This window comes from Vombatus ursinus, unplaced genomic scaffold, assembly GCF_900497805.2.
Source record: "Vombatus ursinus unplaced genomic scaffold, bare-nosed wombat genome assembly UNPS02014797.1, whole genome shotgun sequence".
Classification (NCBI taxonomy): Eukaryota; Metazoa; Chordata; class Mammalia; order Diprotodontia; family Vombatidae; genus Vombatus; species Vombatus ursinus.
The window spans coordinates 924,592-949,304 of record NW_020954575.1 but is presented as its reverse complement, the minus strand read 5'-3'; the positions used below and the strand labels follow the sequence as shown (position 1 = coordinate 949,304).

Sequence of the window (24,713 nt, the reverse complement as noted above, 5' to 3'; positions counted from 1 at the left end):
ATCAACTTCTCTATATCCCTGGCCCTTATATGTCTTGTACTTTATATGGTAGGAGGAGGCAGGGATTATCTTCTTTTTCTTTGTATCTCTCTTTGTAGTATCCTTACTCAGTGGGGCTTTAGTTACTATACTATGTTGTCAATGATGATGACTACAAAAAAGGAATTCTCATCCACCATCATTTTAAGTGTGGAAGGAACAGGATTTTTTTCTTTTTAAACAATTGAGATAGAAGGACTAGGAATAAGATCATCCATGTGTTTCTATTTCCTCTTTCACTTGATACTTACTCCCCCCCCCAAACAAAGCAATGCCACTTGAGGCCATGAAGACAGTAGTTGACTGTGGGTTTTAAATTGTCTTTTATTAAAAGAAACTTGTGAGGTAAGTGAGACTTTGCAACAGCAGAGAATACGGACATGCCAGGCAGCTTCCCAAAAGGAAAAGGCAGTAACAGTAATTGTGCATGGTCTCTTCTGAACAGATTCAACGTTGTGTAAGCCTTCCTTCTTCCTTTCCTTCCTTCCTTTTCTGTGAAGGGAACAAGGAAGGCGACAAATCCTGCTTTTGCCAGAATTGCCAGGGAGGGGTCCCTGACCAGGAGGTCTCTCATTCTCTCTGAAACTGAGCAGCAGATGCAAGCTTAAAGGGTATAAATTTCTTCCTGAGCCTACTCATCCCTGCCCTGCCCTTCCCCTCTATTCATCAACAGCTTCCAGCTCAGAGCAAATTAGAATGCTCTTTTTTACATGACTTTTATTTCATTTTTAGGACAGTGATTTTGGTGCCCAGGCCAACAAGCCACCCTTGGTTTTGCCTCAGATCTTGAAAGTGGTAAGTACAGACAATAACTCGGATTAAGATCAGTATCAGCCACTGCTTTGACTTCTAGTTGCTCTCGTAGAAATGCAGCTTTCTCCCAAGGAGCCCTCCTTGTTTGTCCTTGCAGTATTACATGAGAAAGAACAGGAACAGGCTGGATCAGGTTCCATTTTTCAGTGGGTGAAAACTGAGGCAGAGCGGTACCTGTGTGGTCAGTTATTGGTGTAAGTGGAACTCAAGTCTTCCAGTTCCCAGTGCTTTTTCTATGATACTGGCTGCCAGGCAGAATTTGAAAAATAGCTTCTGTTATCCAAGTTTAAAGTTCTTATGTGGCTAAAAGGCGAGTGTTCAAGTTGACTAAATGAATAAGAGACCTCTCCGTAAAATCTCTAATATCTGCCACTTGGTCCCAGTGTTAATTAGATGGACTGTATTAGAAGAACACTCTGAATTCACTAGTCTTGGAAATTAGACTTCTCAAGAAGGACAATGAACTTTTGGGGTTGAATGTTTTTTCAAGTAGGTTTTTTTTTTTTTTAATACACACATGGGATTGTATATTCAAATTCTTAGTAAATGTGATAATTAAGGAGGCATGGTGAAATTAACATCCCTTCTATCTATTGTCTAGTCTAGCTGCCATACTGAACTGACCTCTTTCGACGTTACCTCATCCTCCCCAGGGCAAGGACAGTCAAATCATACCTTGGAGAGAAGAGATTCAATCTAAGTGGCATCTGCCTTTTCTGGGAAGTTGATTTCTTTATTCAACTCACTCCAAGTTGAATCTGGACTGAAAAAGATGGTCCCCATCAAGTAAGGAGTGAGGGAAGCCTGTGTGTGGTGATTTGATCTAGACATTAAAATCTCAGGCTGGACAAGGACACTTAAAAAAAAATCAGGTTTATTTTTTCATTCTGTGTCTTTACTAATCACTGTAACCCCCTGTACTGGGTAGGTAACTTAATACAGGTTTGTGGGGCAGCTAAGTGGCACCAGCCCTGAGTTCAAATCCAGCCTCAGACACGTAACACTTACTAGCTGTGTGACCCTGGGCAAATTGCTTAACCCCACTGCTTAGCCAAAAAACAAAACAAAACAAAACAAAACACCAGGTTTGTGGTGTCCTTATGCAAACGAAGGCAGGTGAGTGCTTAAAAGAGGTGTGGAGCCTCAACGGAACTCCCAATGCTAGCTCTCACTGATATCCCTCCCAATCCAGCATACCCTCTCACCAGCTGAAAATGCAATTGAGAAAACTGAAGACTTGAGGATGGGACTGGGACAAAATACAAGCTGTGATTCAGCAGAAATGGGGAGGTTTATTTCATCAACATGGGGGAGGGGCGCAGAAGGGGTATTTGCCTGAAGCCCCTGGTTCACCTCAGGGTCTTCATCCACTGAATTATTAGCAGAGACAGGTAAACGTTGATTTGTGAACAGAATGAAAAGGTAATATAACAATCTCAGTTCAAGCAAGACTTGGTTAATACATCATTTCTATTCCTCTTGCCTCAGTAAGCTTATATTTGTGTAGCACAGTAAAAATATCTGACTTTCCACAGGTTGAGACATTTTCTGGCCATTGTCCCTATGGAAAGATACTGCCCAGAGAGAGAAGCTCAAGGAAGCAGGCATTAGTTCACTCACGCCGAACAACACCCTTCTTTCTACTTGAATTGGGGCAGTAATTGGGGGCATAGATAAAAACGGGTCTGTTTTCTAGCAGGGCGGTCATAGGAGTGACTTGCACGATCACCGAGACAATGCTGTCGTCCAAGAGAGTTGCTGAAGATTGGTGCAGCATATAACACTGCCTGCAGATGTAGGGAAGTACAGTCACTGCAGACAAATGTAGTGGTAATTATATCTCCCTCCTATCTGGTCAAAACCCAAAAGCTGAAAGCAGCTCTTGGCAGCCCCGTCTGATGACGCAGGCTTCCTGCCTTTGTTCTTTCTCCCTGTCTTGGTCATGCTGGACTTCTCATCTCCCAGACTGGTAAGCTTTCCTGTAAAGCCCAGGTAATAGATACATTATCAGAGTTCACTCTATTTGATTCATTTAGGCATTAAAGAGTGAGCCTATGACTCAGAATGAGGGGCAAACTCAACTGTCTGCAGGCTGCATTTCCAGGGAGGGCCAGAGCTTTTTCTGTCTGTCAGCTATAGAGTCAAGGTTCAAAACTGCAGCTTTCTAGAAAAACTGCATGGCAAAAGATGTCTTGGGGCTTCCCTTGTTTGTCAACAGTGCCAGGTGCAATTAACTCTCGAGGAAAAAGCAGCTGCTGCCCTGCCTCCAGGCTCCCAAAACCTTCTGGGCTAGGTTAAGATTGGCTAAATAGCGCTATTTCATTGGAGCACATAAGGATAGAGAGTTAAGTTCTTTTCTTAAATTAGCTACTTGTGGAAAATAAATATCTTTTTCTCCACCCCTCAGTATGCCCCTACAGTTGGCCAAGGAGTCCACATAAGACAGCAGCACCGTAACTGAGTTATAAATACTACTCATTAAGGTCATGTGGGTCCCAGTTTCATTGGACAGCCTTGCCAGCACTTGAGAATCAGAGTCACACCCGGTGACCAGGGCACAGCTAAGGGGACAGTCATGTAAATAAGCAGGGCACTAAAGGGGTGGAAAGCACTTGTTGGTCAGTCACTTCCTTCCAGTCCTGATGGCAGAGAGATACAAGAAAAGACAAGCCAGGTACCAGGGCTAAAGTTAAGACTGAAGGAAGTGGCGGCGAATGCTGGCTACTAGAAAAGCTAATCACAACTGCATTGGAAATATACCAGAAAATTGACTTAGAACTATCAAAGCTCCAGGCTTAATAGTAAAGACCTCTGGTACCCTGAAGTGGCCAGAATTAGCCCCTTCTCTATGGCTTAAGCAACTAGAGTTTGTGTTTAGAGACAGTAAAGGGCAGGCACGTTAAATCCAATACATGGCACTTTCACTGTAGGTTTTCCCTCTGGCTATACCAGTGCATAAGCAGCCCACATAGTCCTTTGGCAGAAGCCCAGAGCCTCCACACGATGCTGGCATTGTTCTTCCCAAAGGCAAGATGGTACAGAGCAATAAGATGAGCCACGATCTTGGCTTAGCCGGTTTTCCACCCATTTGTTCTGAAAAGATCTAGTTCAAGACCCTCTACTTCAAGGAAAACCACTGCTCCATTTTCTTGATTACTACTGCCCACAACTCACCAAAGAACTTGCTTAGTTTTCAAGCTCCAGTGATTACTTGTTAAACAAATGTCTTGGCGCCCTGTAACTAGTGATGACACTCCCTCTAATCCCAGGCCTGGGGGACAGATGGGCTGGGATCATCTGGGAGAGGGCTTTCTTCTTTTCCCAAAGCTTGCTGCTTGCACCATTGGCCTCACACCCTTCCCAGCCCTCCACTGCTGACCTGGGGGCACAGGCTCATAAGGCTGGGGAGTGGGACTGGGGGGAGGAGGTTGGTCCTCTGACTGCCTAGAACTCTGCCAATGAGGAATGGGGGAGGGTTGGTATGGGTTGGTTAGGGAATAGCAACCTTGTCTTCATTTCAGTGAGACCTCATGGTATGAATCTGTATCCTTCATTGTCTTCTCATTCCCCATGTGGCAAAAGAGGGAAGCATTCTCATCTCTGTTAAATAAACGCTGTAGGTAATGTCTCTTGGGTTTTTCTCAGGATGTCCCATGTAACCAGACAAAGTCCAAGGGGAGAGAAAAAGCCCCATTCATTCCAGTGCTGCATCTGTTCTGTGCTTTCAGGGCAGTGGTCACAGTTGAGTCACAAAAGGCAGCTCTGGCCCTTTTCACTTTATAGAGACAGGGGCAGGGCAGGGCAGGGCAGGAGCTCTTCCTACGTTGAAGGAGAGTCCATTGTGGAGAGAATCCGAACCACTTCTGCCCGCTGAGTTGGTGAGATGTGCTGGGTCATGTGGACAATAGAATCCATGGCAACCTCAGGGTTGGCCTGCACCAAGCTAAAGAGGGAAGGAAGGACGAGAGCGGTGAGAGGTGGAGGGCAGGGCTTCTTTGTAATAGCATGATATTCGTAAACTTCATAATAGTTTCAGGAAAGACTTTTTTTTTTTAAAAAATAAGACTCCAACTCTCAGAAGTTTTTGAAACAGCTGTCCCAGTGGATGGAGCAGTGGATTCCCTCCCAACCCAAAAGTGAATTTGGAGAACTGTAACTTTGAGCTGTTTCTAATAAGTGTGAAGCAAGGACAGTTGCATGGAGAACAAGACTGTGGTTTAGTTACAGGATGATAAAAGGTAAGAAGCCCTGTGATACTCCTGTGAACTGGTGAAAAAGACATAGCTATAATTCAAGTCCACACATTTGTACTCTGACCTTTATTTTACTATTTAAGGGAAATGACAAAGCTCCTTCCCCTTCTCCCCCCATCTTTAACAACTCATTAATCGGTGTTAGCAAGCCTTTTATACCAACTGGGAAGAAATTTTGTCCATTTGTCCATTTTCTCCTTCAGGGGAGCCCCCCCGCCCCCCCGCTGGCCTCACCTGCGGATCTGCTTGAGGATGTAATCTCTTGAAATGTACTTGATGTTTTCATCAACCACCGAACGAACACCATCTTCCTCTGTCAACTGCTTCTCCAGCCACTCCACCAGGTCCTTGTTGTTGTCCCAGACATAAGCCTGCAGACAAATGGCTGGTTGTCAGGAAGCAGGTTCTAGGCCAGGCACTGGGCCCTGAACTCATGCTGACTGATGGCACTGTCACAATGTGCCTGTTCCCCCTGCTACCATTCCTGAAGCTTAATTACCAATTACCTACAAGTGGATATAACATATTACACCAAAGATCTAGGAGATTCCCTTCACAGATGCAGGAGGTAATAAACAATTAGCTCAAGTAAGAAGATGATTTACTCACTCCCCCTTTATTTCTTTTAGTAAACACAAATGATGCACATTCAAAGCTGACTGGAGCTGCCCACTGAGATCACCCATGCCCATACACTTATTACAGCAGTGATTCACAAGGTACTTATTCTCTGTCGAGAGAAAAATGTGAAGGAAAAAGAAGAGACAAACCAAAAACCACGGGGCTTTTCTCTGAGGTCTTATCGGTACTTTTATCGGTACTTCCTGACAAATCAGCGGCTGCCCAGCCACCCACATGGCCACAGCCAAGGCTCAGTGAAGAGCCTCGCAGCAGCAGGTCCTGACCGTGCTTTGCATCCCACTCAAAGAGCTCATGTTCCTGCCCCCATTGTTCGAGTCCAGCCTTTAATGTGGAGCCCACCACTGGGTCGGACATCTAACCCTCATTTTAGTATCGAAGAGAGTATCAAAAGAGGTCAAGGCACCTTCAGCCATGAATATCTCAACAAGTCACTTCCCTCTTTTTTCTCTGCAAGATCATTTAGCTGGATATTTGCTAGGTAGTTGACTACATAATAATTCAGGAGTGTGTTAGAAGCCTAATAGCCTTCTCGTTGCTCTCTTCTCCTCTCATTTTCTTTACAAACCATTTAGGAATCATTTTGTTAATGGTTTCCGGAAAACCAAGTACCACCATTAGGGCTCATTCATATTTATGTCATTTTGTTTGGGTAATTAAACACAAAGCTCGTCATTTAAAGGTGCGCTATCCTTCTCGGTTATCACTAACGAAGTCAAAGTCAGAATGACAATGAGCTAAGCACTATAATTTAATAGGTGGGTGCATTTAGTGAATCTCAGTGGCTTTGAGGCTAGAGATTTGGCTGTGAGATTCCTGCTTATATTAAGTCACTGAACACCAGGCTATGAATTTTCCTCTAGGGCCAATATCAACTTTGCTGCCATGAGCACTCCTCGACCATAGAGAAAAGTTACTAGAAACTATGAGGCCTAGAGTATTTATTTGCTGGCCACTTATTGTTTTATTCCTAAAATAAACAGTCCCTTATCTAGCCTTCACTCTCATCTCCAATGGCTGGGAAGGAGCATGGTATATGTGTTTGTGTTTAAATTACGCTTCACAACTCTTCCAAATTTCTAAAACATTCCAAAGGTGTCACCATTCCATCTCCGGCAGCCTCTAAAATTGTAGGTGCTGTGCAGGTCCCTAAGCCAACATTTTACACACAGCATGGGACACTCTAAAATCAGTGCTGTCATTTCAACTCATGTCAGTTTCTTCCAATCAAAAAACAAAATCATTAAGGAAACTTTTTTTTTTTTAAACAGAGACTGTCTAAACTCCCTGAACCTTATAGCAGTGTAGTCATAATGGAGAGAGACCAGTCCTGCTGATGACCTTATGATTTTAGTTGTCACTTGAACCAGTTTTGAAAAATGAGGCTAAAAGCAACAGTCTTACCTTCCAGGAATAGTATGAGAACTAACAGTAATAATAAGTGTGAAAATACTTGCTTTTTTTTTTAATCATAGGGATAATGACAAGTACTGGACCTGTGATTTCACTGACATAGGGAATTCTGGGATGAGGAATCTTCCTCTACCAATGCAGGTTAACACCTTTTCTGCAACTTCTCCTTTTATAGAGCACTGCGCCTCCATTACACCATCAGTCTGCGTCAGAGGCATGACCAAACCTAGGTCTTCCTGTCTCTTAAGGTCAAAAATCTGTACATTTCCTGATGCTCCCTTTAATGTTTTCTGGACGGGATCTAAATACAGGCTGTTTGACTCCTCTCCCCTTCCAACATTACAATAGTTGGAGCATTACAATTCACTTTTTCTCACGTAACTCCTATGTCTTTATGGTTACAGAATGTTTTGCTGACATTAACTCATTCAATCTCCATGAAAACCCTGAGGCAAAAATAGCATAGGTAGCGCCATCCTCATTTTATAGATGAGGAAACTGAGGCTCTAATGGGTGAAATGATTTGGCATATTAGTAGTTGAAGCATTTCAAGGTTTTCAGAGTACATATGTGAAGATATACTCACTCACTGGAACCTCGAACCACTCTAGTGAGAAAGGAAGGCTAGGGATTCTCCCCACTCTGCAGATGAGGTGGGATGAGTCCTGGGCTCCTGACCTCAGGCTCAATGCTCTCTCCCTCCACCTAACTGCCTCTAGGGGGCTCTTCCTCAAGCAGAGATTGAATCACATCCCTTCCATGGTTTGCTGTTACCTCCAAAGTAAAATTCACACTTCTCTGCCTGTCACTCAACACCCTCCACACACTGACGCCAACCTACCTTTCCAGGTATTCCTTACATGATTATTCTCAATCAGGCAACAAACATTTACTAAGCACCTGCTATATGCCCAGCACTGTGCTGGGTATTCAAATACAAAAGTGAAGCCATCTCCACTCTTAAGAAGTGCAGGCATAGGGGCAACTAGGTGGCACAGTGAATAGAGTGCTGGTCCTGAAGTCAAGGGGACCTGTGTTCAAATCTGGCCTCAGACCAAACACTTGACAATTACTAGGTGTGTCACCCTGGGCAAGTCACTTAACCCCTAATTGCCTTTAAAAAAAAAAAAAAGACTATACAATTCTACAATTCTGTAGAATTTCTACTTTGGGGCAACTAGGTGGTGCAATAGATAGAGCACTGGCCCAGAAGTCAGGAGGACCTGAGTTCAAATCCGGCCTCAGACACATAACACTTACTAACTGTGTGCCTCACCAAAAAAAAAAAAAAAAGTACAGGCTTCATTCTCCAGCCCTTGAAAAGCTACTTCACTCATATCCCTATACTGAGAATGATCGCCTTCCTCATCTTCCTTTGCTGAAGCCCTTCCCATTCTCTGAAGACAACAAAGACCACTTCCCTCATGGAATTTTCTCTGATCCTCCTGGTTAATATATCTTCCTCCTGGAACTTTAGAGGACACCTAATTTTCTAGCTCACTAATGACATTTTCTGTGTATAAAAAAGTCTACACACACACACACACTCATACATGTGTTGGTGTGTTCCTACTGGACTGTAAACTCCCTGAGGGCTAGGACTGTCCTGCTGAAATTTTATCTCTTTCTTAGCACCTACAAGAAAGTGTTCTGCACCCAAGAGGCCCTAATAAATGACTGTTGTATAATCAGTCTTTTCTACACAACTTTTTCTTAAGCTAATATAACATCACTTCCCAAGCTGTCTCATGGTTTATAAATACAACTTCTGGTACATCCTGTCACTTAAACTTTCACATTTCCATCATCAGTATTTCAGACTTTTTTTTTTTTTTTTTTTTTTTTGCCCCACTGTTCTGGGATTCCAGTTGCATGCTCCCTGCATACAAAGCCAAATGCTTATGAAGATTTCATGGGAGGAAGAAAAAAATCAGTAAATGCTTCTTGGGTTTCAGACCTGAAAAGAGCTAGGTTTACCCAAGAATCCCAAAGCTTTTAGTCTAGCAGAATATTTAATACTCTTATTAATCATTTTTAATCCGTTTGCTTTTAATTAAGTAACAGCATGATGCTTTCCTATCAACATATGCCAGGGAACAGATTAATTGTGGCTTAAGATAACTCTTCTTGATTGGTGTAATATATTAGCTAACGAGATGCCCACTTCTAAAGATGCTCAGGCACTACCTTGGAAAGCTTGCTGCTCTCTAGAGAAAACCGTTCTTTCTTCCCTTTTTACAACCCCAGAGTGCTGTGTTTAATTTGGACATTTTTCTTTTAAAAAAACAAAAACAAAAAGACAAAAAAAAACAAACAAAAACTAACTCAGAAATAGGATTGTAATATACATTGAGTTGTTCCTCCTAAGGTTATCCCTTTTATAAAACATCAGCATCATGTTTTAAAGAGGAGGTAATTACTGAATATGGTTGGCTGGATCTTCACTGCCAAGCTGACAAAATCTAACTTTAATTCCTGGCCAATGTCCAATAGATAAATAACAGTCTTAATAAATTTCATTTCAACAATGAGCAAAAAGTGATCTCACATACCCCTCTGATTGAAAAAAGATATAGACAGGGTTTGTGATGAACATCAGTCTCCCAGTCTTATGGAGAAGGAAAACTGAAAATCCACTCAAAAGTAGGGTCAAGCACAGCCCCAAACTGCAAACATATGGCAGAAACCTTTTATTTTTTTGGTCTGTGACAACAGATACCAGATTAAACTGCTTCCCTATTGAATGAGCTACTTGTTTTGGCCCTAGGTTATTAATAACCCAGTTCTGATCCCACCTGCAGGGGGGGATGGGACAGCACCGGGCTTGGGAGGCAGAACACCTCGAGTTTGGTTTCAGGTCTATCAACATGTGTCTGTAGGTGACATTTCACCTCAAATCTCAGTTTCCTCCTCTATAAAATAAAGTTGTTGGACTAGATTGCATCTAAGGCCTTTCCAGGTATGACACAACAGGACTATTCTCAATGCCAATTTAAAGGCAAGTGAATATCATGACTGAATACAGTTACAAAGGATGGAGGACAGCAGGAATAAACACTAGGTCATTGGCTGCACAGCAGGGGTCAGTCAGGTCCCATAATACATAATCGACTTTGTTTTATATTAAAAACAATCTTTTAAAAAAAATTTACAACTTTAAATGCTAGTGAAATACCAATGAATTACTAAAAATAATCCCAATAGGTGCTACAAATGTTGAACAGACAATTATCTGTAGCTATCTCCTTGTGCAGTAGCAGATAAGTATCTTTTAGAATACTATTTGACCTCACTAATTGTTTTAGTCATTAGTATATCTTATTAAATCTAAATGAACTATTTGGAAAGTTTCATTCCAAGTATACTTAAATAGGATAGCAGATAAGCTCTCCCAACTACATCAATGCCCAAGTCCAGGACGTTAAATGATAAGTATGACTGTGCCAATAACTCCAACACATGGGGTACCTGGCCCTTCCTCTCCAAAGAGTGAAATTTAGAATCACAGAAGGGGCCTTCCCCTTCCTTACATTTTACAGATAATGAAATTGATGTTTGGAAGTGGAAATGATTTGCCCCAAATTATGCAACTACTTTCTTTGCGAATAGTGAAGCAAGGGTGTGAAAGCCAGGAGAAGAGAGATGTGGGAGTGAGACTGACCAGGCTCTCCTTCCCTGTCAATTTAGCTGATATGGTTCTTGCTACTCCATACAGGGAGCTGGAGCTTTCTAGCTCATCTCTCCTTCCTTCCTTTCCCCTAATCTCCACCCCCTTAGAAACTCCAGTTTCTAAGGACAATGACACAATAGCCCAAGCCTTAACTAGGTGTGGGAGATGTGGCATTCCCTACCTGCCCCAAGAACCATTTGATTCCTTTTGCTTTCCAGATGAGAGCTGGCATAAGGTAACTGGGCAGTCATCTGGGCAAAAAGGAACTGTATGATCTTAGTCCAGGATGTCTTGATAGATTCACTTTTTTCATAACTCCAATGTGGGGCCATGTAGTAGAAAGAAAAGCTAGTCCTAGATCCAGCTGTCATCATGTGTCCTTGGGTAAACAATCTTTCTGTGAAATGGGAGTAAGTACCACCAGCTATTCTACTGCTGGAAAGCAAAGGAGATAATAGGTGTGTTTCTCCATTTCTAAAACAGGTTTTCGATAATTAGGAATGGCAGCATCTCGCTGCAAGTAATAAGGAAAGAGAGCGGCTAACAATAATAAATGTGACTTTCCCAGCACCAGGATATAATCCCCTAACTGACAGCAACAGACTTCTCCAAGGAAAACTAAAAAGTTAAACTGTTCCATTTGAGTATCACTGCATTTTCACATTGTCTCACTAAACAAAGGCTGGGGCTGGGCAGAGTCTAGGAAGAGTCAGCCACGCAGGCCCCCAAGATGCCAGCCTGTCCCCGCCCTGCTCATCCACCACCTGCTGTGGCAAGAGACTTTTTTCCAACCACTGTCCAAAGAACATAAGACAACCTTTGTATCATACAAGGTTTAGGAAAAATTACCCAAAGTCATTCCTAAACACATGGGATTTAGAATTACTTGCCAGTTTCTCGTATTCCTTCTGAGGAAGTAGAAACCATGTTATAACATCCCCAAAACATCCTCAAAAGGACACTAAAGATTTCCTTCCCCCCTTCAAAGTGTGCTCTTAGTATTTAATTTCTGCTGAGGTAGCAGGATGTAGAAGGTGGTTCTGATCACTAGCCCTGATCCTACTCAGTCTTTTGTCCTTTGTTAGTCCTGTGTCTGACTGTCCATCCCCTGGCTGTCTCCTAGGACCTTTTCTCTTCCCTTTGGGTAGACTTCAACTTAAGTTCTGGCTCAAACCCACCAGAGTGGGAACTTTAGACTATTTCAGCATCTCGTAGAAATAGATGAGAATAATGGATGGTGGAGGTGACACACAGTATCTTCATTTCCCTCATCTCCTCTCCCGAGGGGCCTTCCCGCATTGGCTACGCTGGCTTCCATGTCCTCGAACTCTAAAGTTGTGTACTCACAAGCTAGGGGGCTTCTTGTCATCATTGCTAAGAGAGATGAAAACCACCTCTTTCTTGAGATCGTCAACCATCCAGAGGAGAGAGCTCTAGGGAGTATCTGAAGCACTCCTCTATTCCCATCATGCTCACTTCTAGTGCCTAGTGAAGCCATGTTCTTCCATTAGTGACTAATGCGGTAGGAAGGCAAAGGAGAACTTTCCTGGCAACAAGCACACACTCCATTTACCTAGCTGGCCACTCTTTACTCGAGAACAACCTCGATTTTACACTTTCCTGGCTTTCAATGCCAAGTTGCAGTAGAAGCTACCAGCAGACATGAAACAATTGTTGTACTCAATTATGATGCCCCCGAGTGACCACAACCTGAACTGGGAATCACACAATGGCAAGCGTCCCCATCATCACACTGGGAATATTTATACACAGTGGCTTTTCCATAATTGCAGCTTAATTATTTTAAAACTAACTAGTGCCCTTGATTAATGATTAAAGCAGAAGCTCTAAACTACCCCTCCTCTCCAGATGTAACATTTCAGTGTTTCATCTTGAAAATGTGTCGGCAGACTTCAGACACTCTAATGATGGACATCATCACTCTAATGATGGACAGTGTCACTCTAGCCATGAAAAAAGGTGTAACATATGGAAAATGCTTTGCAAACACAAGTGCAATATAAATATTAGCTATTACACACACATCCACACCCACCACCACCAGAAGAATCTAGGCAGAAGTCCCAGTTTTATGAAACAGGATACGTCCATAGGCACCATCTGTTCTCAAGTGTGTATGTATACATGTTATATCTATATATATCTAAGTATATATAGCTATTTCAACTCAACTTTCCCAAGAAAAGGAAGGGGATCAGAGCAAAGGACAAGGGCTGGTAGTACCTTATTTCCTAGTCCTTTCTAAAGTTTAGAACTCCTTGGGACGTAAGCCAATCAGCATAAAGAAAGCTATTCATAATAAAAGATACCTGCCTCTAATAAGATATTCTCTTAACAAAGTATGCTTTCTTTGGGGTCTCAACAAATGGACACCCAGTTTACATACTCCTTAAGAAGAGATAGGATTTGTAACACGTTCCAATATGAAAATATAAAGGGAGGTATCGAGACCACATCATTTCCTCTATAACAGGGGTTCTTAACCTGAGAACCATGGACGCCCAGGAGATAGACTTCAGGGTGTCTGTAAACCTGAGGGAAAAAGTTCCCTTTTTATTTTCCCCTAACCTCTAACTGAAATTCACCATTTTCTTCAGTTACGAATGCAGGCATCAAACATTTCCTGAGAAGATGTCTGCAGGCTTTGGTCCTGCTCTAGAAGGCCCTGGCTTCCCTGTACCAGTATCTGCAGAAAAGCCTGGGGAAGCCACAGAAGACAGGCTCCCACTGCCCTCAAGTGGAAGGAGAGGGCAGACTTCAAGGGCAGGCCCCAAGACTGCTCTCTCCTCTCCTCCCTCGTGTCTGGGACTGGGGCAGCTTCTCACCTTCACTGTTCCCTCCACCTCCACAAACCAGCGCCTAAGCATGGCCTGGATCTGGCCATCTGTCAGCTCCGGGTTGGCTGCATGGATCTTCTTCTTCACTAAGTCCTCCAAGAGCAGCCGCCTCAGGCGCCAGTAGAAGAAGGTGCGGGATGTTTTCCAGTCTAGAATGTCCTGTGTGAAGGAAGAGGGAAGTCATTCCAGTCCCTAAGCCAGTCTTGTTTCTCGGTTACTCTGTCATAGGCAAGGCAGGACACTGAAGACACAAGGCTGGTGGTGAATTCTGTGTCTTCCAATGAACATCCAGGGAAGGAAAAGCAAGAATCTGTTACCATTGCTGAGAGAGGAAGCAGTTGATAGCCTACTAGAAGCCCCAAACACCCCCCCACCACCACACCCCTGCCAGCCAACTTTGTGTCATCAATATAAAACCCCAGTCCATTCCTATCTCATCCCAGGACAGAGTGAAAAACGTATCCCTGTGCACACCAATGAGCCAAGCAAACACTTGACTGACACATGGCAGAGACATTCCAGCTAAGAGCCTGTACAGCCAGAGAAACAAACAGTGAGTAATTGGTTTTGAGTAGACATGGCTAAACTGCCTTGCATGCAGATCAGATTTGAATTAGTGGCTGCTTTCCTAAAGCTCTAAGCCTTGAGGCACCCTGCAGCATGAGGGGCTGAGGCGGCAAGGTAGCACACTGAAAAAAGAGTGTGGGGTCCGGAGTCAGGAGGAAGACCTCTAAGGTTTCAAATCCAGTCTCAGACACTTCCTTGCTGTGTGATCCTGGGTAGGACATTTAACCTGTCTGCCTGTTTCCTTATCTGCAAAATAGGGATAATAATAGCATCTACTTCAACAGGATTGATATGAGGATCAAATCAGATGACATGTGCAAAGCTCACTAGAAACCTATGTAAAGACTAGCTATTAATAATATCATCAACATCATCATTTATTAATTCTGTCAGCCCTGATGTTGGCAGGAATGACTCCATTTCCCACCTTTTAAAATGGGGAGCTAATTCATAAAGTACAAAGTGCTTTATGAGTATGATCAATGTAGAAGGGGGAACCACACCAAAGAATTTGAGATCTGTATAATCCACACAACCTGACAAATCTCTCGGCAGACACTGCACTATTCCAGTTCTATCTTGCTGTTCTGTAGTGAGCACGTGGGCCACCTGTGTGACACCGACATGCATGGGTTTCTGACAGTTAGGAGAAAGGCAGCCATCATACTTACATTAATGACACCCTTTTCCTGCATCCGGCCCGGTGTGTCATGCAAGTCAGCAAACTGCACGGCTACCTGGTGGTAAATGGGAATGAGGAATTCTTCCCGTTCCTTCAGTTTGCTCTCCAACTCCTTCCGCTCAGCTGGGCTTAGCTCTGGGGTGCCTGCAATTAGAGAAACCTGCCCATCACACTCCATGATGATGAGGAATCTCTCTGCATTAATTCAAAGTCACCCTCACCTCCTTTCCCTGGACTCAGTATCTGTCCTACAGATTTGTTTGGCAGAACTTACATTTCTTTTTACAATGCCAAAGGTAGTATATTCTTTAAGTCAAGCAGCTGAAATCTTACAGCCCTCTGGGTCTTCTAAAGGAGACACAGCAGCGAAGGTATCACCTCTGTATCATAATATCTGAAACTACGTATTCTTGTCCTCCAGAAATCATTTAAAATCATAATTTCTTCTTGTACTACAATGTCTGATCAGGCAACATCTTTGTGGGGCAGCTCTCCTGGCTACCCTAGGCTGGGTCTACAGCTGGTCCTTGGTTAAGATATACCCCCATTGGAAGCTTGGCCATGGTACCATCCATCAATAAGCATTTATGCTCAGTCACTGTGCTAATCACTGAGCGGAAAAAGATAAAAATGAGTAAGTATGCCCTCAAGGAGCTTACAATGCTGGGGGTCGGAAAGAGACACAGAATACAAAGACCTGTGCTTCCTAAACTCATGAGACTAGACTGGTTCTGTTGTCCATGAGAGGAGCAGTAATATATTGCTGAAGAATGAGGAAGTGGCCTGATTTTTTTTTCACTGAAGCCAGCTCTGTCTCTCTATGCCTGCCCCTAACAGCCACCAAATTTTCTTCTGCTCTGAATGGCTCTCAAATTTGCAGGTACATTATTATATAGGCACTAACCTCACATTTGAAAACTTGTGACTTCCAATTTTTTTTCTGGGGACCTCAAATTAACACAACCCAATAAAATGAAAGCCAGATAAGCATATCTGGTGGCAATTCTGTGTATTAGCTACTATTCACTAGAGCAACCCTTGATCAGAATGATAAAGTCATTCTTGCTTCTGGGCCAAGAAAGAAAAGAAGAACAGACTCTACCCACACCTGACAGCCTACTAACTCCTCCAGGGATCTGAGCTCTGCAAGCACACGGATCTACGATGCAACAGTATGGGGGGTGGGGGTTGGAATCTCCTGTAAGGAGGAAAGCCTCTTCAGAAATCAATGCCATTCTAGTAGAGGTGTTGATAGTTTGTGCTTTTCATCTTAATTAATCTCAGAATGGGGCCTACAATCAATACTGAAAATTTAGCCACTTGCCTAGTGTGGAAGGCTGAGTTCGACTGAAGGAGCAATAGGTGACAGCTCCCAACATCAGGGAAGACCCAAGGTACTTTGTCACCAAAGCTGACAAATAAATACATGCCCACAGGTGATGGGATGCGTGAGAGAAAAGTCTATTTCAAGCATGCCTGTCTGAAGAAAGTCCGTGTTGTTTATGCTACTATGAATCACACTCCCTGAACAGCCTTGGGCTGCTAAGCGAGGTAGTTTTATGAATAAACAAATGTTAGCAGAACAGAGATGGATCTATAGGACATGGTTTCATTTTTCTGTGGGATTTTTGTTTCCCAAAGTTGACTTTTTTTCCCCTTAAAATCAATGACTTTTTAAACTATGGTGAAGAAAGCCCAGGACTAACAATTCTTTCTTGCTCTCCATGAGGGCAATTAATGGTCTTCTGCTGTCAGCCTCAGCCTGAGCATAGGAAAATGGGTTGGATTGAGCTAAATTCTGTAGCAGCTTTCAAGAAGAAGAGAAATCTATTCATTTTGGCAGACCTGAACTCAGCCCACTTAGGGGAAATTTGAGACAACTGTCCTGCCAAATCTCTGAGAAGTGACTTTCTAATTTAAAATCTCTTGAAATAGCTGCCATTGCCTGACTATTTATACTGAGGGCAAACGAGGAACTTCTTGAGAAGCCAAGGTTTCTCCTATATTACCTGTACTCATACAGAAAGAAGCCTGAAAATAGTTTCACTTTGATTTTACAAAACAAAAACATGAAACTCTTGAGAAGAGCCACGCCATGCACCCCAGTGAAGAGGCTGATTTCCAAGGCTGCGGCTGATGTTGAGACAAAAGCTCCCATGGAATCTCCAACCCATGGGCCAGGTCCCATTCGTTAGGCAGGCCTTGAAGAAATCTGCTTCTGCTCCCAAGTGGTTGGGGATGGGGAAAGAAGGTGTCACAGGTCTTCTGAGGGAGTGTCTTCCTTGTTATGTCTTCACCTGATAACCACACAAGGAGCCTATAACCACTTATACTCTCTCCTTTGTGAGGGCGTACCTAACTCTACGCCCTTTTCCATTAAGTGACAGCACTTTCCAAGGAGATTGCTGTCCAAGGCTCTGCTGTGGAGATAGAAGGCTGTGGCACAGGTGGGATTTTGAGGGAGTCTGGCCTTTTCACCAGAAAGGGGGCAAGATGTGGACCCCACCCACATAGGAAGAATCCAAGGGGCTTCCATTGGTGGATTAGTCAAGCTGCTCTGTGAGCAGAGGTTAAGGCTTTTCAGAGATGATTGGCTCCTTATTTAAGTAGGTTTTGCCAGAACATCATTATGGTTTTATAAAACAAAGATGAAAAAAGTTCAGATTTCATAATTTTATCAGTCCAGAAGACCAAAGGGTATTCTCTAGTGGGATTACAAATCCCCTCAATCAGCTATAATGCCTCTGACCAGGGCTTTATGGCCTATCTCAATCAAAGTACCAAAGTGAAGGAAGGCCAGAAAAAAAGAAATCTCCAAAAAGTATATGTAAGAAAAACAAAGATTTAATTGTGCCTGTGCGTGTGTGTGGTTTTAAAGAAAAAGAGATTTAAAAAATAATAAATTTTGCTTTCCAAAAATAAAAGGTTGCTCTTAAATCAGGATACTCTTGTATTCCATACTGTATTCTACTCTCTCCTTGTACCAGTAAAGCAGCCAGGCCCATAATGATTTAGGGGAGATTAACAAATATGTCAATGTCCATTTTCTGCTTAATTTAAAAGCAACGTCTATAAAGATTTTTGACTTCTGAACCCTGTTCTCCTGAAAGAAAGAAGGTAAGAATGAGGAGGGGGATAAAGAGTGATTATCCTATCATTGATCGTTTGTCAGAAGCATTTCTTATTCACTGGGCTATTGTAAAAAGCTAAGCTCTCGATCAATCCTGTAAGACCCCTGCACAATTAAATATCTTGGAATGGTTTTCTTTCTTTTCCAGCCAGATCTAGGAGCCTCGGGGGTTTTTAGGAAAGCAAGTTTTGTGTGTGCATTGGGGGTGGTAAAGGTGGCGAGGGTCAGAAGAATACTCGATGGAGAGAAAAGTCTCTTTTAGAATCCTGCTTCGAAAGGTTGATGAGAATGGTAAGAAGAGGGAGGAAAGAGAATATGAAAAAAAAAAAAAACCCAACACATTATTCCCCCCATCTCCCTAAATTTTCCCACCCATACAAATTTAGTCCTTCAATTTAAAAGTAAGTGCAAAGAGTGGAACACAGAACAGAAGTTGAGCAAATGTTCACATCCCAGCAGCTCTTGAGGCACCCCTGGATTAGGAGGCTGTGGCAGAGCTCCACTTATCCATCTACTATCATCTACTGTTTCATCCTCGTTACATCCTTCTGGATGAGGTTAATGTTTGACTCCTGGAATAGGAATCTACCCCAGAGGAGCAGATCTGAATCAATGTCTAACTGAGAAGAAGTGTTAACACTCCACAGTCACTCAATTCACCACAGCATGGAGCACCAGGACACAGGACCCTCAAAGGCCAGCCAGCCGCTGTGTGACCTTACAGAAATCATGCTGCCTCCCTGGGTTGGGGGCTCAAGTCTACATAGGAGTATAGTACTTACTGCTGTCAAAGAAGGAAAGCATTTTGTAAAAGATTCTGATTTTGACAGACTGTGTGAGTACACCCAAGCCTAATTTTAAACTCCATCTCAAATGAGGAATAAATTAATTTCTAAGTTTTGAAATTAAGGTATAACAAGTACTGAAGTTTATATTTTGTGAGGTTTTTAGTGTAAATCTTTATTTTAAAAGATTTCAATATGGTGGAGGAGGAGATAGAAAAGAACCTGTTTCTAGACATACAAAGGGTGGGCCCTTATTTTGTACAATTTCTATGTTCTTGAACAACTTTGCATAAATGAAACATTTTTAAATGCCCTAAGAGAGCTACTTAAAGGATTCCTGCTGTGAATCCTCTGGCAAAGCAAATAATTCTTACATAATGGGAATAATCTCTCCCAATGTATGTGTTTTATAAATTAACATTTTCCTATATCTGTTTTTCTTCAAAGTGGGGCACACCTGAATAAACATAGATGTGTTTTGCATGTTAATTTTTTCACAGGGAATCTAGGAATCCTTTCAAGAAATTTTTAACCCAAAGGTTCTAAGTAAAATGTTGGCCCAGGCCACCAGGTGCTGGTTCTCCACTGATCATCTGTATAGTTGTTTCTAACAAAAACACAAAAGCTTGCACACAAGGGAATAAAACCACAAAGCACAGGTGCCTCTTCTCACATTTCCAGAGCTGTCAAAAGGCTTGCCTTGCCCTCACCAGTCTGGCCCATGTTGTTCCAAATCTCATTCCAGTCCAAGTGGGTTCCTCCCTATTCCCTGATCTCAGCACGCCTTTGCCCAGGCCACCCTCCATGACAGGAATACAACCTGTCCCCTCCCCTTTGGAGACTCCCCTGGGGCTTCCTACCCCTAGGATGAGCTCTGGCACCACTCACAAAAGGCCTTTCCTGGTAGCTGGGAGATTAGTGCTCTTTTCTTTTTGAAATGACTTTGGATTAACTAGTCTGGGCCCTGTTAAAAGCCCTCCCTAGTTATTGCTCCCCCTAAGTAAGGCACCAGGATCTCAGTGAGTAGAAGCTGGGGGATCTGGCAGTGTCCTGTGATGAAAACCTCCAAAATGCACAGAGAGAGCTAAAGAGATGACGGAGAACATGGTACTGAAGAACCATGGACCACCAGTTCATGGGAGTGAGGCATGCATGCCTTGATGCTTTTACAAAGAACTGGACTAAAACACCCTTTCCCCCAAAAAACATTACCTACTGCTTCTACTCGGACTGCACTGAACTTCTGAATCAAGGGATGACATAGTACCTAAGCTGCTACTAAGAGACAAGACCCCATAATGTCCCACCTTATCTAATACAGACCCTGCCTCCTTTCCTACCCTTGCCTGCATCAAAGCCCAGTGCTGACGCTGCCGGCCACACTGTCATGTGGGGAACATGCTATTAAAACCAGGGGCACAAAAACGCGGTGCTCCTTGGACATGGGCATCAGCATGCATAGCTAAATGAATGGAAAAGTGTTTATGGAGCTCTTACTATGTTCACTGTGCTAAGGATTAGGGACAGTATAAAAACAAAAACAGAAATAGTTCCTGCCTTCAAAGAGCTTACATTCTAATGAATGAGGGGAATCTCCACCTGGGGTTTGAGTACTTTTAGGGGCCCAAGAAGCATGGAAAGCCATGGAAAGGAGACTATCTGGTAAATATATCATCCTACTGAAATTAAGCTCTTTTTTCTTAAGCTCTTTTCTTAATTAATTTATGTGTGTATGCATGATTTATTTCCTTTCATATTTAATAAGAGTTAAAGGAAGATTTTCTGAAAGCCAAGGGGTAAGGAGAACAAAAAAGGGTTGAGAACCCTTGAAATAGAGGGGGACAATACAAATAGTGGAGTGGTGGTCAGAGTGGAGTACTGTGGTTTAGAACATTATGGAGAATGGAGCCTGAGGGGAGGAGACTAATATGCCCTTTTGAATTGCAATGCTGATTATGGTTCCAGAACAGGAAGAGGGGAGGAGTAGAATCAAAGTATATGGTCCAGGATGGGAGCTCTGGACATCAGGGATTAAATGCCTTCAGAATCTGGTCCTGACAGTGGCAGCAGTAATGGGAAGAAGAAAGATGAGGAGCTAGGGAATTTCTTCACTGCCCACAACTTGCTAATGAATGGTATAATAATTTTCAATTTTTTTCCCCCATCCGAATCAGTTTGTTCCCTTGAGCCTGACCCAGCTCAAAGATCACCTCAAAATGCTTGCTGTCTTGCAAAGTAGATGACCAAAAAAATAATAACAACAACACAAACTAAAACCCCTCAGATATTTCGGTCATGTCTGCTAGTAAAACAACTCTAGAAAACTATAAGTTCTCTTTCTTTAGGGATCCCCAAGACTAGAAAGTGAGCTCTGTTCTGTTCCCTGTGTAAGCCCCAATTTGATTATGATAAGTAATTGGTTTTGTTTGGTGTTTGGTTTTTTTGGTTGATTTTTTGTTTGTTTGAGGGATTGGACCTGAATTTACTGATATCAAAAGATGTGACAGTTCTCATCCCCGACAATACTTCTGACAGACTAATAGCTAAAAGGGGTTTAAGGGTATTTGAGAGAATGATATCTACATGAGGGTAGGGACCAGAGGACAGTGCTGGTGACCGCTGTAAGCCACTCAAGCCTTGGCCAAAGGCCAAGGCACAGTGCCTAGCCCATGTTAGTGCTGGATGTTTCTGGGGCATAGTCCATATGGGCAGTATCCAAAGTGGCTTGTAAAAGAGAACCCAGCTGCCTGGGAAAGGAGCCACTACAGAGGTGAGTGAGCAATAGATCTTGGCAATCGATCAACAATCACTCATTAAGCACAGAGCAAGATTCCAATAACCAGTTTTACAATCCCAATGAACTTTTATTTTAGAAAGAAGGAAGGGGAAGGCAAGAAACTATGATCAGTTCTAACATGTCTCATACCATTTTGTTGTTGTTTTTAACTGATTTGTCACTTTCCCTTCTGAATACAAGAGGATAATAACTAATATCCAAAAGAGAACATCAGATCACATGTTCTCAAGGGGCCATTAGACACAAAAAGCCTCTAGTCACAGCAACTGGATAGGAGGGACTTTCAGTGCTTTTGATTCTCTTGACTTTGTTAATTGGTTCGTAAGAGTCAATCAAAGCAACATAGACCTCTTCAGAGTACTGCCTTTCTGTAAGACAGACACACAGGCACCCCAGAGAGACTGGGGTTCACTTCCTAGGCAAGATAACCAACAACACCTAGCTTCCTCAAGCCAACTGGGATGGCAGCCAGTCCTACACAAATATTCTGTCTGATAGTATGGGACAAAAATAATCTCAGTAATGAAAAGCACCAACATTTTGGCTCAGTTCAATCTCTGGTTAAGTAATCCTTTTTACTTCCAAAAGAAGTTCGTGTATGCCATTTCACACATTCCCTGCTACAGTCAAAATTCCACAAACTAGCAGTTTTACACAGCCTTCCTCCCCCAGCAAGTGCCAAAAGGAGTTCTTGCTTTTAAATTAAAATTCTAAAGGTCATACAAAGTTGGATTTCCAAAGTAAATTATTTCTCATTCCCCTTAGGGAATGTTTTCTGAATTCAGCCAATCAGAATACACTTATTTATATATATAGCCTGATTGGTTAACATCAATAGAGCCAATACACAGAAAGTTGGATGGCTTCTAAGAACATGCCATAATAGTACATAGGCTATGTTTATGAAATCACCTTCTGACAATGAAGAGATAAGGCACATAAGATAATATCCATCTTTATTAACTTTTTTGTCCTTTTCATAATAAACTGAATTTTCCTATTGAAATTAACTTCAAACTCCTAAAGGAAAATAATTCTTGTTGAAGTTATATAGTCAGCTGAATGGTTAAGGTGGAGGAGATAGGGGAGACCAGAATCATCATTCCAGGCTTTGAAATTAACTCATGTTGTAAAGAGGGGCATAACCTTAACTCTTTTTCTTTATCAATTATTTGTTCTGGAAAAAATGTGGCTGCCTCCAATCTCCTAAGCATTCTGTGGTCCCAGTTTTCTAAAGGACACGAAAGGGAGCCTGGAACCCCCTGCAATGTCAAGCCACTCAGACTCAATAGCCCATTAGCATTTCTCAATGCAGTTGGTACCAGGGCTTCTTGCATTTATGGGTATTTTACACTGTAACTGTATCATTTTCTTTTCTGTGTGTATGTTTCATATTCCCAAGAGACTGTAAAGTCCTCTAGGCAAAATGGTACAATGCATATTTCCCTGGGTTCAAATTCTACCTCCAAACACTGGTTATCAGTGTGACCTTGGGCAAGGTCACTAACTCTCTCATCTGTAGATGAGAGGGTGGGGCGTGATGACCTCTGAGGTCTCTTCTAGCTCTAAATCTATGACCCTATGACCTTTAGGGGCAGGGTCCATGTCCCAGCACAGGATTCTGCACTTTCCACCCAATACACATGGATGGCATGTGCTTTTAGGCTCACTCCACCTTTATGTGTAAGAGGGAATAAGAATAAGACCACCAACAATAACCCTTTGCTCTTGGTTAGTGCCTGATTGTTTTCAAAGTGGTTATACATGCATTATTTCATTTGATTTTCATATATGGTTGGCAGGACAAGAAAGGAAAGCTCAGAGAGCCCTAGACAAAGCAGTCCAGTGGGTGTGGCCAAGTTCTAGAAGCTAGACCTTACATACAGTAAGCTTGACAGGCATCAGGCAGAAAACTGTATTTTCTGGCTGTGAATGAGTCTGCCATTCTGATCAAGACTAAACATAGTTTTCTTCATCAATAATAGAAAATAATAATAATCATAGGATAACTACCATTTAGGTAGTGCTTTAAGGTTTGCAAAGCAATTTTATATGTTATCTCATTTGGTACTCACAACTACCCCATTTTACAGCTGAGGAAACTGAGGCCACAAGGGGTTAAATGACTTGTCCAGAGTCACATAGCTAGTAAGCATCTGAGGCAGAATTTGAACTCAGGTCTTCCTGACTTCAAATCTAGTGCTCTACTGTACCATCTAGTTTGCCTAATAGGAAATTATAATCAAATAATGTATATGAAATTATTAACTAGCAAGCACTTGAGAATCTCTTCTCTATTTGCTTTCCCTGATTTGAAAGGTGCTGGATCAAGGCTGGAGCACAGAGTGTCTCTTTCCAATGAAAAAGAGTATCCCTGTCTCCACAGCATTAGCCAGTCTGGTCCCCTCCACTGCAAATGCATGTCTGAGAGCAAATGCTCTCTCTTCCTACCATCCGGTTGCACTAGAGAGATAACAGCCACTCGGGGGTTAAAAAGAGGCAGTGAACCCCCAGTTAATGAGTAAGAATTCAGCAGGCAGTGTAAGATAAATGGAGCCCTCTCTGCTTCTGCTGGAGTCAGCATGAACTGCGGCCCTGCGGCTTGTTTGTGGCAAATGGAGTGCAGGAAATATCAAAGGGCAGTGATCCAGAAGAAGACCGACTTTGACAAATTTTAAATTGGCCAGAAAGAAAACCAGCAAAAAAAAAATACAAAAAAATTATGCAATTCACTGTGTCCTGCAATCTTGTTGCTGCCTTTGTACAGAATTAGTGGCAAAACAACAGCAATGATCGCTCAGTGCTGGGAGCTATTATGAACCATCTAACAGAGATGCTTATCGGCTCTGAAGCTTTCAGAGCTCTCTCTACATGCTGTTGTAAGGGACTTGCTCTTGCACTACAGCCCCTTTAATTAAAGTGTAGAGAGTTGTTCAAGAGTAATTATCCTGTTTGGAAAAGAAAGCAAGAAGGGAAAAAACCCAACAACCCTGGGTGGCAGCAGATTTCTGAGAGATGACTGTGTGTGTGTGTGTGTGTGTGTGTGTGTGTGTGTGTGTGTGTGTGT

At 42.6% G+C, this 24,713-nt stretch overlaps 1 protein-coding gene across 5 annotated transcripts in view; it reads right to left on the bottom strand.

Annotated features, from left to right (window-relative positions):
* Positions 1–343: 343 nt before the first annotated feature.
* Positions 344–24,713, bottom strand: part of ACACA (acetyl-CoA carboxylase alpha) — a 238,786-nt gene continuing 214,416 nt past the window's right edge. For all 5 annotated transcript variants that reach the window (XM_027870541.1, XM_027870542.1, XM_027870545.1 and 2 more), the window contains 4 exons: positions 14,924–15,078; positions 13,674–13,844; positions 5,340–5,476; positions 344–4,795 (listed from right to left, as the gene is read on the bottom strand). In XM_027870541.1, coding sequence (XP_027726342.1) covers positions 4,672–4,795; positions 5,340–5,476; positions 13,674–13,844; positions 14,924–15,078 — 587 coding nt within the window. In that variant the 3' untranslated portion in view covers positions 344–4,671. The remainder of the gene's footprint in view (positions 4,796–5,339; positions 5,477–13,673; positions 13,845–14,923; positions 15,079–24,713) is intronic.